The sequence below is a fragment of the Dama dama genome, chromosome X, assembly GCF_033118175.1.
Source record: "Dama dama isolate Ldn47 chromosome X, ASM3311817v1, whole genome shotgun sequence".
Taxonomy (NCBI): Eukaryota; Metazoa; Chordata; class Mammalia; order Artiodactyla; family Cervidae; genus Dama; species Dama dama.
In genome coordinates this window covers 88,773,310-88,788,507 of record NC_083714.1, presented here as the reverse complement: position 1 = coordinate 88,788,507, position 15,198 = coordinate 88,773,310, and the positions used below count along the sequence as shown (strand labels likewise).

General features: G+C 41.8%; 1 protein-coding gene across 6 annotated transcripts in view; it reads right to left on the bottom strand.

Annotated features, from left to right (window-relative positions):
* PHKA1 (phosphorylase kinase regulatory subunit alpha 1) overlaps positions 1 to 15,198 on the bottom strand; it is a 171,405-nt gene that overhangs the window by 5,242 nt on the left and 150,965 nt on the right. For all 6 annotated transcript variants that reach the window (XM_061136102.1, XM_061136103.1, XM_061136104.1 and 3 more), the window contains one exon: positions 1,620 to 1,790. In XM_061136102.1, coding sequence (XP_060992085.1) covers positions 1,620 to 1,790 — 171 coding nt within the window. The remainder of the gene's footprint in view (positions 1 to 1,619; positions 1,791 to 15,198) is intronic.

Sequence of the window (15,198 nt, the reverse complement as noted above, 5' to 3'; positions counted from 1 at the left end):
TAACATTTTGTATAATTTATGTGTTTTATTTATTGTTTGTCTCTCCCAAGTAGAATATAAGTTCTACACAGGACAGAGACTGTTGTCTGTTTTGTTTTCTGTTGTATACCTGTGAGCACCTAGGACATTGCTTAGTGCACAGTAGATGCTCAAGAAATACTGTATGAATAAATGATGGTCTATATCCCTCTCACCATCAATTCAGTTATTAAAAAGCAGTGGGAATTAATGACTTGCCATTTTAGATTTTAAAGAAATCCAAAACACCATATTTTAAACCACAGATAAATATTCCAGTCCAACAGGTTTATCAACTCTACCAGACGGAGTGTTTCACATGCCAAGTAACAATCCTTATACAGAGAATTACCAGCCTGGAAACATGTACAGGGTGATTATGTTACATTCATACTCTGAAAGGAATGGAATGAAAAAAAACAGAGGGCGATTGTTTTTCCTCTTTATATTAGGAGTTTAAGTTCGTGTTTTGATTCTACCACAAAATACCCAATTTTCCCAGTTAGATTTTAACGTTCTTTCCCTTGTATTCTCACAGCCTTCTGTGTTTGTACTTCTATCATAACACTTTTGGACTTTCATTATAGTTGCTATGCAAAAAGATGGTATCTGGGTAGAAGAGCACCTAGTACCTGTAGTCTATGAAACTGAATTGCCACAAGCCAGGTATAAGTGGAAAGATAAAGCACATATCTATTAACACTGTGCTATAGTTGTTTTATCAAAGGAAAACAGCTGATAGGTACTCTTTGAAAGGAAGATTGCCAGAGCTGATAGTTTAAGGAATCCATTTTCACTTTTCCAAAGGATCACCTGATTCTGTCCCTCGAAGAACATCAGTGTGCAAAAGGGAGAAACATAACTAAAGATTTTGAAGTCCTGGTTGAAGTGTTCTTCAGGTCATTATCAAGGGCAACGAAGCAAAAAATAGCACCTATGAGACTATGAATGAGACCCATGAATGAGAACTGCAGTCTTCTTAGTCTTACAAATCTGTCACAGTCATAATGGTGTGATGTCTGCTGGAATGTCTTTGGCAAACTAGGCCTTTGACAGAAAAACAAAAACTGGTCACACCAGTAAAGACTTTGGACTATTGGCATCACTATGACTGCATTTATTTAGTAGTTTTCATCCAAGAAAGAATATAGGTAAGAGTTTCTCATAAAACTTCCCATATGCCACAGTTGTTTTACTATAGTAACATTTGGTTATTAACAGCACATTGTTACAATAACATTTCTACTCTGCAATAGCTACAAAGAAAGTGTCTTTATCACTGCATTCATTTGATTGGCAGTAAGTGTATCACAATGTTTTGCAATGTCCAACTATGGCCAAAAAGATAAGCAGTGATGTTTCTGAAATGTCTTTATAAATACCACAATGGCAACAGTAATGCAGAGACTAAATTATCAATAATATCAAAATAACAAATCAACTATTTCATTTTAATGTTTTCTTCTAGGTTTTATCCATAAGAGCATATGTCTTTTATATAATTGCAATGATATCACCATCATGTCATATCTCAGACAAGAAGACTGATAATTTCATGAGGGGGGTAAAATAAAGAGACACCTATGATGTATTATGCTTACCTTCTGCAAAACTTTCCATACTTTTTGATAAAATCCAATTGGAACTCTGTTCAATGCACCATCCAGCCTTCTTCGGCGTTGCCATTGACCTTGACGACTATCTTTAGATGTCTGTTGACCAAATGCACTAGGGAAGGACCGACTACTTAGACTCATAGAGGTTCCAGATGGCTTCGGAGAAAAGCAGAGACAAGAACATAAATCAAAAGTCACCTCTGTTTTTATGACTAACGTATTATAGCACAGTGAATAATAAACACACTCAGCAGAATTATAAACCACAAATTTAAGTGTAACAGCCAAGACACAGAGGTTATAGTGAAGCTAGCAGACTTACGAGTAGCTAGCAGCAATGTAAACAGATATAATCCTTTTAGAAACCATCTAGTGATACATAAGAAGAGCCATAAAAATACTGATGACATCACTGTCAGTGATGACATGGGAGGTTCTTCACTGTCTCTTTCCAAGGTTATTTCTGTTAAACTTTTAACTGGTCTATGGCTTAATTTGTTGCTCTCATAGGCTATAACACAAGCTTCAATTTAAAAGAATCAAAATAAGACACAAAGTATGGTATCTTACTACAATGAAATTAAATTAGAAATCAGTAGCAAAAGGAAATTTGGAAAATTTACAAATATGTGAAAATTAGACAATACATCCCTAAATAACCAATGGGGCAAGAAAGAAATTGCAAGGAAAATTAGAAAACACTTTAAGATGAATGAAATTGAAAACAACATACCAAAACTTATGGGATACAGCTAAAGAGAACTTTATTTTATAAATGTTTGTACTAAAAAAGAAGAAATATCTCAAATTAATAACTAAACCTTCTACCTTAAGACAATGAAAAAAAGAAGAAATGAAGAGCAAACTAAAATGAAAGCAAAGAGAAGAAAAAATTAAGATTATAACAGAAAGAAAAATAAAAAAGAAAACAAAAGTAACTAAGGAAAAACCAATGAAACCAAAGTTTGTCTCTTTGAAAATCAACATCAACAAAATTGAAAAAGATTTATCTAGACATACCAAAAAAGGGAAATGTATTAAAATCAGGATAGAAAGAGAAGACTCACTTCCAGTCTTAAAGAAATAAAAAGGATTATAAGGACATACCATTGGTAGCCATAGTGCCAAGATGGCAGTGTAGAAGGATGTGTGCTCATCTTCTCCTGTGAGAACTCCAAACTTGCAACTAACCACTGAACAACCATCAACAGGAGAATGTTGGATCCCACCAAAAAAAAGATCCCCATGTTCAAGGGCAAAGGAGAAACCCCAACAAGACAGTAGGAGGAGTGAAATGGCATTTAGAATCAAACCTCATACTGGCCAGAGATGCTCGGAGGGCTCAAACCAAACCTTGTGTGCACCAGGACCCAGGTACCCCACAGAGACTGAGCCAGACCTGCCTCTGAGTGTTTAGGTGTCTCCTGTAGAGGCACAGACCAGCAGTGGCCTGCCAGGGGGACAGGGGCTCTGGCTGCAGAAGACCTGGGAGGCGCAGGGTGTGAACCCCACATAGAGCCACCGAGCAGACAACCCACAAACTGGAGAACAATTGTAACAAAGAAGGTATCGCACTGTTGCGAAATTCTAGGGCCCACAGCAGATTTCCCAACCCGGGGATCTGGCAAAGGGACTGAGAACCCACAGGGAATTTGACTTTGACGGCCAGTGGTATTTCATTACAGAACTTCCACAGGACTGGGGAAAAACACCCTTGGAGGGCACACACAAAACCTTGTGTGCACCAGGACCCAGGAGAAAGGAGCAATGACCCCACAAGAAACTGAGCCAGGCTTGCTGTGAGTGTCCAGGAGTCTCCAGAGGAGGCATGAGTTGACAGTGACTGCCGTGGGGTCAGGGGCGCTGAATACAACAGTCTTGGCATAAGCCCCTTTGAAGAAGTTTACCATTATTGCCATTACCCTTACCATAGGTAAGCCAAACTACAGGGAGGGAACAGAGCCCCGCCCATCAACAGAAAACTAGATTAAGATTTACTAAGCATGGCCCGCCCATCAAAGCAAGGCCCAGATTCCTCCCATCAGAAAGCTTCCACAACCCTCTTATCCTTATCTATCAGAGGACATACAGAATGGAAACCACAATTACAGAAAGCTAACCAAATTGATTGAAGTGCTCTGGCTGCGACGGACCACGCAGAAGCTTGGCTGTGAGGAGCTACCCCTCGCCCAAGGTCAGGGGTGGCCACTGAGAGCACCAGGCTGCGATGGCGCAGGAACGGCTCAGAGGAGCTACCCCACGTCTGAGGTCAGGGGCGGCAGCCGAGTGGAGCTACCCCACGTCTGAGGTCAGGCGGGGCAGCCAAGACTATCTACCCCACCCCTGAGGTCAGGGGCGGCAGCCAAGAGGAGCAACCCCACGTCCAAGGAGCGGTGGCTGTGGGGGCGCAGAAGGGCCGAGAGGAGCTACTACATGTTCAAGGTCAGGAGGGGTGGCCGTGAGGAGATATTCCTCATCTAAGGTAAAGAGCAGTGGCTGCGCTTTGCTGGAGCAGCCATAAAGAGATGCCCCATGTCCAAGGTAAGAGAAACCCAAGTAAGACGGTAGGTGTTGCGAGAGGGCATCAGAGGGCAGAAACACTAAAACCACAATCACAGAAAACTAGCCAATCTGATCACATGGACCACAGTCTTGTCTAACTCAATGAAACTAAGCCATGCCGTGTGGGGCCACCCAAGACGGTTGGGTCATGGTGGACAGGTCTGACAGAATGTGGTTCACTGGAGAAGGGAATGGCAAACCACTTCAGTGTTCTTGCCTTGAGAACACCATGAACAGTATGAAAAGGCAAAATGATAGGATACTGAAAGAGGAACTCCCCAGGTCGGTAGGTGCCCAATATGCTACTGGAGATCAGTGGAGAAATAACTCCAGAAAGAATGAAGGGATGGAGCCAAAGCAAAAACAACACCCAGTTGTGGATGGGACTGGTGATAGAAGCAAGGTTCAATGCTGTAAAGAGCAATATTGCATAGGAACCTGGAATGTTAGGTCCACAAATCGAGGCAAATTGGAAGTGGTCAAACAGGAGATGGCAAGAGTGAATGTCGACATTCTAGGAATCAGCGAACTAAAATGGTCTGGAATGGGTGAATTTAACTCAGATGACCATTATATCTACTACTGTGGGCAGGAATCCCTTAGAAGAAATGGAGTAGCCATCATGGTCAACAAGAGTCTGAAATGCAGTACTTGGATGCAGTCTCAAAAATAACAGAATGATCTCTGATCATTTCCAAGGCAAACCATTCAATATCACGGTAATCCAAGCCTATGCCCTAACCAGGAACGCCTAGGAAGCTGAAGTTGAACATTCTATGAAGACCTACAAGACCTTTTAGAACTAACACCCCCAAAAGATGTCCTTTTCATTATAGGGGACTGGAATGCAAAAGTAGGAAGTCAAGAAACACCTGGAGTAACAGGCAAATTTGGCCTTGGAGCATAGAATGAAGCAGGGCAAAGGCTAAAAGAGTTTGGCCAAGAGAACTCACTGGTCATAGCAAACACCCTCTTCCAACAACACAAGAGAAGACTCTACACATGGACATCACCAGATGGTCAACACCGAAATCAGATTGATTATATTCTTTGCAGCCAAAGATGGAGAGCTCTATAGAGTCAGCAAAAACAAGACTGGGAGCTGACTGTGGCTCAGATCATGAAGTCCTTATTGCCAAATTCAGACTGAAATTGAAGAAAGTAGGGAAAACCACTAGACCATTCAGGTATGACCTAAATCAAATCCCTTATGACTATACAGTGGAAGTGAGAAATAGATTTAAGGGACTAGATCTGATAGACAGAGAGCCTGATGAACTATGGATGGAGGTTTGTGACATTGTACAGGAGACAGGGATCAAGACCATTCCCACGGTAAAGAAATGCAAAAAGGCAAAATGATTGTCTGAGGAGGCCTTACAAATAGCTGTGAAAAGAAGAGAAGCAAAAAGCAAAGGAGAAAAGGAAAGATATTCCCATTTGAATGTAGAGTTCCAAAGAATAGCAAGGAGAGATAAGAAAGCTTTCCTCAGTGATCAATGCAAAGAAATAGAGGAAAACAACAGAATGGGAAAGACTAGAGATCTCTTCAAGAAAATTAGAGATACCAAGGGAACATTTCATGCAAAGATGGGCTCAATAAAGGACAGAAATGGTATGGACCTAACAGAAGCAGAAGATATTAAGAAGAGGTGGCAAGAATACACAGAAGAACTGTACAAAAAATAACTTCATGACCCAGATAATCACAATGGTGTGATCACTCACCTAGAGCCAGACATCCTGGAATGTGAAGTGAAGTGGGCCTTAGAAAGCATCACTACCAATAAAGCTAGTGGAGGTGATGGAATTCCGGTTGAGCTATTTCAAATCCTGAAAGATGATGCTGTGAAAGTGCTGCACTCAATAAGTCAGCAAATTTGGAAAACTCAACAGTGGCCACAGGACTGGAAAAGGTCAGTTTTCATTCCAATCCCAAAGAAAGGCAATGCCGAAGAATGCTCAAACTACCACACAGTTGCACTCATCTCACACGCTAGGAAAGTAATACTTAATATTCTCCAACCCAGGCTTCAGCAATACATGAACCGTGAGCTTCCAGATGTTCAAGCTGGTTTTAGAAAAGGCAGAAGAACCAGAGATCAAATTGCCAACATCTGCTGGATCATTGAAAAAGCAACAGACTTCCAGAAAAACATCTATTTCTGCTTTATGGACTATGCCAAAGCCTTTGACTATGTGGATCAGAATAAACTGTAGAAAATTTTGAAAGAGATGGGAACACCAGACCACCTGACCTGCCTCTTGGGAAACCTATATGCAGGTCAGGGAGCAACAGTTAGAACTGGACATGGAACAACAGACTGGTTCCAAGTAGGAAAAGGAGTACATGAACGCTGGATATTGTCACCCTGCTTATTTAACTTATATGCAGAGTACATCATGAGAAACGCTGGCTGGAAGAAGCACAAGCTGGAATCAAGATTGCCAGGAGAAATATCAATAACCTCAGATATGCAGATGACACCACCCTTATGGCAGAAAGTGAAGAGGAACTAAAAAGCCTCTTGATGAAAGTGAAAGAGGAGAGTTGGCTTAAAGCTCAACATTCAGAAAACTAAGATCATGGCATCTGGTCCCATCACCTTATGGGAAATAGATGGGGAGACAGTGGAAACAATGTCAGACTTTATTTTTTTGGGCTCCAAAATCACTGCAGAAATGCAAAATCACAGCCGTGAAATTAAAAGACGCTTACTCCTTGGAAGGAAAGTTATGACCAACCTAGATAGCATATTAAAAAGCAGAGACATTACTTTGCCAACAAAGGTCCGTCTGATCAAGGCTATGGTTTTTTCAGTAGTCATGTATGGATGTGAGAATTGGACTGTGAAGAAAGCTGAGTGCCAAAGAACTGATGCTTTTGAACTGTGGATTTGGAGAAGACTCTTGAGAGGCCCTTGGACTGCAAGGAGATCCAACCAGTTCATCCTAAAGGAGATCAGTCCTGGATGTTCATTGGAAGGACTGATGCTGAAGCTGAAACTCCAATACTTTGGCCACCTCATGCGAAGAGTTGACTCACTGGAAAAGACCCTGATGCTGGGAGGGATTGGGGGCAGGAGGAGAAGGGGATGACAGAGGATGACATGGCTTGATGGCATCACTGACTCGATGGACATGATTTTGAGTAAACTCTGGGATTTTGTGATGGACAGGGAGGCCTGGCGTGCTGCGATTCATGGGGTCGCAAAGAGTGAGACACGACTGAGCAACTGAACTGAACTGAACTGAACTGAACCAAACTAATTACTTGGATTACAGCCTTGTCTAACTCAGTGAAACTGTGAGCCATGCCATGTAGGGCCACCCAAGATGCACGGGTCATGTTGGAGAGTTCTGAGAAAACATGGTCCCCTGGAGAAGGGAATGACAAACTACTTCAGTATTTTTGCCTTGAGAACCCCACGAACAGTATGAACAGGCAAAAAGATATGACATTTAAAGATGAACTCCCCCCCCCAAAAAAAAACAATGAATTCCCCAGGTCAGTAGGTGCCCAATATGCTTCTGGAGAAGAATGGAGAACTAGCTCCAGAAAGAATGAAGAGGCTGAGCCAAAGTAAAAACAACAACCAGTTGTGGATGTGACTGGTGATGAAAACAAAGTCTGATGCTGTAAAGAGCAATATTGCATAGGAACCTGAAATGTTAGGCCCATGAATCAAGGTAAATTGGAAGTGGTCAAACAGGGGATGGCAAGAGTGAACATTGACATTTTAGGAATCAGTGAACTAAAATGGACCGGAATGGGCGAATTTCATTCAGATGACCATTATATCTACAACTGTAGGCAAGAATTCCATAGAAGAAATGGAGTAGCTCTTACAGTAAACAAAAGAGTCTGAAATACAGTATTTGGGTGCAATCTCAAAAACGACAGAAAGATCTCTGTTTCCAAGGCAAACTATTCAACATCACAGTAACCAAGTCTATGACCCATCCACTAATGCCAAAAAAGCTGAAATGGAACTGTTCTATGAAGACCTACAAGACCTTCTAGAGCTAACACCAAAAAAAGATGTCCTTTTCATCATAGGAGACTGGAGTTCAAAAGTATGAAGTCAAGAGATACCTGGAGTAACAGGCAAATTTGGCATTGAGTAAAAATGAAGCAGGGGAAAGGTTAACAGAATTTTGCCAAGAAAATGTACTGGTCATATCAAACACCCACTTGCAACAACACAAGAGATAGCTCTACACATGGACATCACCAGATGGTCAATACCAAAATCAGATTGATTATATTCTTTGCAGTCAAAGATGGAGAGCTCTATACAGTCAGCAAAAACAAGACTGGGAGCTGACTGTGGCTCAGATCATGAACTCCATATTGCAAAATTCAGACTTAAATTGAAGAAAGTAGGGAAAACCACTAGGCCATTCAGCTATGACCTAAATCAAATCCCTTATGATTATACAGTAGAAGTGACAAATAGATTCAAGGGATTAGATCTGATAGACAAAGTGACTGAAGAACTATGGACAGTGGTTTGTAACATTGTACAGGAGGCGGTGATCAGAACTTTCTCCCAAAAGAAGAAATGCAAAAGGGCAAAACGATTGTCTGAGGAGGCCTAACAGATAGTTGAGAAAACAAGAGAAGTGAAAGGAGAAAAGGAAAGATATACCTATCTGAATGCAGAGTTCCAAAGAAGAACAAGGAGAGACAAGAAAGCCTTCCTAAGTGATCAATGCAAAGAAATAGAGGAAAACAATATAATAGGAAAGACTAGAAATCTCTACAAGAAAATTAGAGAGAAGGGGTCCCAAGATAGCAGAGGAACAGAATAGGGAGACCACTTTCTCCCCCACAAATTCATCAAAAGATCATTTGAGCAGTGAGCAACTTCCACAAAACAACTTCTGAATGCTGGCAGAGGACACCAGGAACCCAGCAAGGCAGCCTAATCTCTTCAAAAGAAGGCTCAGTTCAGTTCAGTCACTCAATCATTGCGATCCCATGGACTGCAGCATGCCAGGCTTCTCTGTCCATCACCAACTCCCAGAGCTTGCTCAAACTCATGTCCAAGGAGTCAGTGATGCCATCCAACTATCTCATCCTCTGTCATTCCCTTCTCCTCCTGCCTTCAATCTTTCCCAGCATCAGGATCTTTTCCAGTGAGTCACTTCTTTGCATCAGGTGGTCAAAGTATTGGAGCTTCAGCTTCAGCATTAGTCCTTCCAGTGACTATTCAGGACTGATTTCCTTTAGGATTGACTGGTTTGATCTCCTTGCAATCCAAGGGATTCTGAAGAGTCTTCTCTAACACCAGTTCAAAAGCATCAATTCCTCAGCACTCAGCTGTCTTAATAGTCCAACTCTCACATCTATATATGACTACTGGAAAAACCATAGCTTTGACTAGACAGACCTCTGTCGGCAAAGCAATGTCTTTGCTTTTTAATATGCTGCCTAGGTTGGTCATAGCTTTTCCTCCAAGGAGCAAGTGTCTTTTAATTTCATGGTTGCAGTCATCATCTGCAGTGATTTTGTACCCCCCCCCCAAAATAAAGTCTCTCACTGTTTCCATTGTTTCCCCATTTATTTCCCATGAAGTGATGGGACCAGATGCCATGATCTTAGTTTTTTGAATGTTGAGTTTTAAGCCAACTTTTTCACTCTATTCTTTCACTTTCATCAAGAGGCTCTTTAGTTCTTCTTCATTTTTTGCCATAAGGGTAGTGTCATCTGCGTATCTGAGGTTATTGATATTTCTCCCAGCAATCTTGATTCCAGCTTGTGCTTCATCCAGCCCAGCATTTCACATGATGTACTCTGCACATGAGTTAAATAAGCAGTGTGACAATATATAGCCTTGATGTACTCCTTTCCCAATATGGAACCAGTTTGTTGTTCCATGTCTGGCTCTAAGTGTTGCTTCTTGAGCTGCATACAGATTTCTCAGGAGGCAGGTAAGGTGGTCTGGTATTCCCATCTCTTTCAGAATTTTCCACAGTTTGTTGTGATCCACACAGTCAAAGGCTTTAGTGTAGTCAATGAAGCAGAAGCAGATGTTTTTCTGGAATTATCTTGCTTTTTCTATGATCCAAAGGATGTTGGCAATTTGATCTCTGGTTCCTCTGCCTTTTCTAAACCCAGCTTGAACATCTGACAGTTCACAGTTCATGAACTGTTGAAGCTTGGCTTGGACAATTTTGAGCATTACTTTGCTAGTGTGTGAGATGAGCGCAATTGTGCAGTAGTTTGAAAATTCTTTGGCATTGCCTTTCTTTGGGATTGGAATAAAAACTGACCTTTTCCAGTCCTGTGGCCACTGCTGAGTTTTCCAAATTTGCTGGCATATTGAGTGCAGCACTTTCACAGCATCATCTTTCAGGATTTGAAATAGCTCAACTGTAATTCCATCACCTCCACTAGCTTTGTTTGTAGTGATGCTTCCTAAGGCCCACTTGACTTTGCATTTCAGGATGTCTGGCTCTAAGTGAGTGATTACAGCATCATAGTCATCTGAGTCATGAAGATCGTTTTTTGTATAGCTCTTCTGTGTATTATTGCCACCTGTTCATAATATCTTCTGCTTCTGTTAAGTTCATATCATTTTTGTCCTTTATTGTGCCCATCTTTGCATGAAATGTTCCCTTGGTATCTCTAATTTTCTTGAAGAAGAGATCTAATCTTTCCCATTCTATTGTTTTCCTCTATTCCTTTGCACTGATCACTTAGGAAGGCTTTCTTATCTCTCCTTGCTATTCTTTGGAACTCTGCATTCAAATGGGTATATCTTTACTTTTATCCTTTGCCTTTAGCTTCTCTTGTTTTCTCAGCTATTTGTAAGGCCTCCTCAGACAACTATTTTGCCTTTTTGCATTTCCTTTTTTTTGGGGATGGTCAAAAGGAGGTAGGACAAAATATTAAAGACAAAAACAGAGAGAAAGGATTTAGGGTCAGAGATCCATCCTGGGGAGCAAGTGTTGAAGGAAGAGAAGTTTCCACACAATAGGAAACCCTCTTACAGTTGTGACAGTGGGGACCTTTGGAATCTCAGAGGTCAACATAACCAAAACACACACACACAGAGACACACAGACACACACACAGACAGACAGACAGACACACACACAGAATATATGCCTAACTGCAACTACTTGCAGAGAAGTGGCTCAGACACTTGTGTCTGCCAGCAGCAAGTGGGGGCTGGGCAGGTAGGCATGGGCTGCATCATTGGTCCTTAGGGTAAGGACTGGGCTTGAATGCCTGAGGACCATTTGAATGGGGTAATGTGAGATAGTAACCCAAACTGTTGGATCACCGGAGAGACAAAAAAATTAAAAAAAAAAAAAAAGACCTTTCCTGTGAAAGGCTCTTACTCCCCACGGTTAACCCTGGCATGCTCAACAAAGGAGTCATCTTTGTTGAGAAAAAAAAAAAAAAAAGAGAACAAAGGATTGTACCCTAGCGAATACCAAAGGAGAGCAAGTCGGATGCCATTTAGGGCCCTCCCTCCCCTGAGGCAGAGAAGCAGTGGGACAGCCAGAGCTGTAAGGCAAGGGGGTTGCTACAATCTTGGCCCCAGAGACTGCGTCTTTCACCAAACTATGAGCAGGTTGCCAGTTGCTAGCCATGTCTTCCTGGGATCGTGGGTGGTTCACATCCACCAGGAGTGTCACAGAGAAGCTGAGATCAGCTTCCCAGAGGAGACACACGGCACATTTGAGATTGTTCCCTTTGACGCACCCAGGAAACTGAGTGGTCAGAACCAGGGAGGTGCATAAGATGCACAGCCCACCTGGGACAGTGTGCTTAACAAGCACCCAGTTGCCTGAGCAGCTTGGTCCTGGGAAGGGCACAAAATGCACAGCCTATCTGGGTCTGTGCCCATGCGGAGCACCCAAGAACCTGAGTGGCTTAGATGTGGGAAGTGCAAGAAATGCAGGACTCACTTGGGACAGCACCCTTGCAGAGCATCCTGGAGCCTAAGCAGTGTGGAAGTACATGCCACCTTGGGCTGTGACAAACCCAGTGTGGTCCATCCACTGCATGCACCCCACACACATGCCAGCAGTATTTGTTTGAAGTGTCTGTCTCTCCCCACAGCACAACTGGACAAGTGAGCCTAAATAAGTGGCCACCTTTACCACCTTGTGTCAGGGCAGAAATTAGACACTGTAGAGACTTGCAAACAGAGGAAGTCAAAATAAACAAAGAAGGGGGAAACCACCCTGGAAGTGACAGGTGCAACAGATTAAAACCCTGTAGTTAATGCTGAGATGGTGTATTTGAGGGGCAAGTATAAAGAAAGCTGAGCACCGAAGAATTGATGCTTTTGAACTGTGGTGTTGGAGAAGACTCTTGAGAGTCCCTTGGACTGCAAGGAGATCCAACCAGTCCATCCTGAAGGAGATCAGTCCTGGTGTTCATTGGAAGGACTGATGCTGAAGCTGAAACTCCAGTACTTTGGCCACCTCATGTGAACAGTTGACTCATTGGAAAAGACCCTGATGCTGGGAGGGATTGGGGGCAGGAGGAGAAGGGGACAGAGAGAGGATGAGATGGCTGGATGGCATCACCGACTCGATTGGCATGAGTGTGAGTAAACTTCGGGAGCTGGTGATGGACAGGGAGGCCTGGCGTGCTGCGATTCACAGGGTCGCAAAGAGTCGGACATGACTGAGTGACTGAACTGAACTGAACTGAACTGATAAACCATGAGAACAAGTATAAGTCAAACCAAGGGACTATCTGACACTGAACTGACTCCACACTGCCCACAATAGCTCCAGAGCTATTTCTAGATATATTTTTACTATTATCACTTTTTAATTTTTTAAAATAATAGTTATTTATTACTACTTTAACTTTCATTTTTATACCTACTACCTTTCTAAAAAAACCCTATTTAAAAAAAACTCCATATATTTTTTAACTTTCCATGATTTTTTTGTATTTTTTATATTGTATTTTTGAGAGTCTAACTTCCATTCTAGGTTTTTAATCTTTGCTTTTTGATATTTGTTATCAATTTTCTACCTTTAAGAATCTAATTTTCACTATCCATTTTCACTTAGAGATTTGATTACTGGCTTGATTTCTCTCTCCCTTTTTGACTCTCCCTTTTCTCCCCCAGGTCACCTCTATCTCCCTTCTCCCTCTTATCTTCCCTATATAACTCTGTGAATCTCTCTCGGTATTCATGGCTCTGGAGAGTTGTTTCACCATTAGCCAAAGGGTTTTATCTTCTGTGCTGCATGGATGGAGAAGTCTTGAGGCTACTGCAAGAAGAAGACCAAAATCCAGAGGCAGGAGGCTCAACTCCAGAACTTTAGAACATCAGAAAACTCCTGACTCCATGGAACTTTGATAGACAAGAGCCCACTCCAAAGTCTCCATATATACACTGAAACCAAGCTCCACACAAGAGTCAACAAGTTCCAGTGCAACACACAGCATGTTAATTCTCCAGCAAAACGGGAACAGAATCCTGAACATTAAAAGACGGGCTGCCCAAAGCCATACCAAACCCGTAGATACCACAAAACTCACTACTGGACACTTCACTGCACTCCAGAGAGAAGAGATCCAGCTCCACCCACCAGAACACAAACAGAAGTTCCCCCACCCACCAGAACACAAACAGAAGTTCCCCCACCCAGGAAATCTTGACAAATCAATGGTCCACCCTGCCCCCAACCCACCACAGGGAGCAGACTCCACAGTTAAGAGGAACCACAGTCTTCCAGCTTGCAGAAAGGGCACTCCAAACACAGCAAAGTAAACAAAATGAAAAGGCAGAGAAATACTCAGCAGGTGAACAAATATGATAAAAACCTACCAATCCAAACAAAAGAGGAGGAGATAGGGAGTCTACCTGAAAAATAATTCAGAATAATGATAGTAAATCCTGAAAACAAAATGTAATTACAGATAAACAGACTAGAGACAAGTACTGAGAAGATGCAAGAAATGTTTAACAAGGACCTAGAAGAAATAAAGAAGAACCAATCAATAAAGAATAGTGCAACAACTGCAATTAGAAACACTTTGGAGGGAACCAACAGTAGAATAACTGAGGCCGAAGAGAGGATAAGTGAGGTGGAAGATAGAGTGGTGGAAATAAATGAAGCAGAGAGGAAAAACAAAAAAATAATTAAAAGAAATGAGGACAACCCCAGAGACCTCTGGGACAATGTTAAAGGCCCCAGTGTTCAAATCATAGGTGTCCCAGAAAAAGAAAACAAAAAGAAAGGGCCTGAGAGAATACTTGAGGAGATAATAGTTGAAAACTTCCCTAAAATGGGGAAGGAAATAGCCACCCAAGTCCAAGAAACCTAGAGAATCCAAACAGGATCAACCCAAGGTGAAACACCTCAAGACACATATTAATCAAAATAATAAAAATTAAACACAAAGACCAAATATTAAAAGCAGCAAGGGAAAAGCAACAAATAACACACAAGGGGATCCCCATAAGGATAAGAGCTAATCTTTCAGTAGAAACTCTTCAGACCAGAAGGGAATGACAGGACACACTTAAAGTAATGAAAAAGAAAAACCTACACCCAAAATTGCTCTACCCAGAAAGATCTCATTCAGATACTAAGGAGAAATCAAAAGCTTTACAGACAAGCAAAAGCTGAGAGAATTCAGCACCACCAAACCAGCTCTTCAATAAATGCTAAAGGATCTTCTCTAGACAAGAAACACAGAAAAGGTTTACAAAAATTAACCCAAACAACAAAGTAAATGGGGATGGGATCATATTTATCAATAATTAGCTTAAATGTAAATGGGTTAAAAGCTCCAACCAAAAGACAAAGACTGGCCAAATGGTTACAAAAACAAGACCCCTATATATGCTGTCTACAAGAGCCCCACCTCAAACCTAGGGACACATGCACTGAAAGTGAGGGGCTGGAAAAAGATATTTCATGCAAATGGAGACCAAAAGAAAGCAGGACTAGCAATACTCCTATCAGATAAAATAGACTTTGAAATAAAGACGATGATAAGAGACAAAAA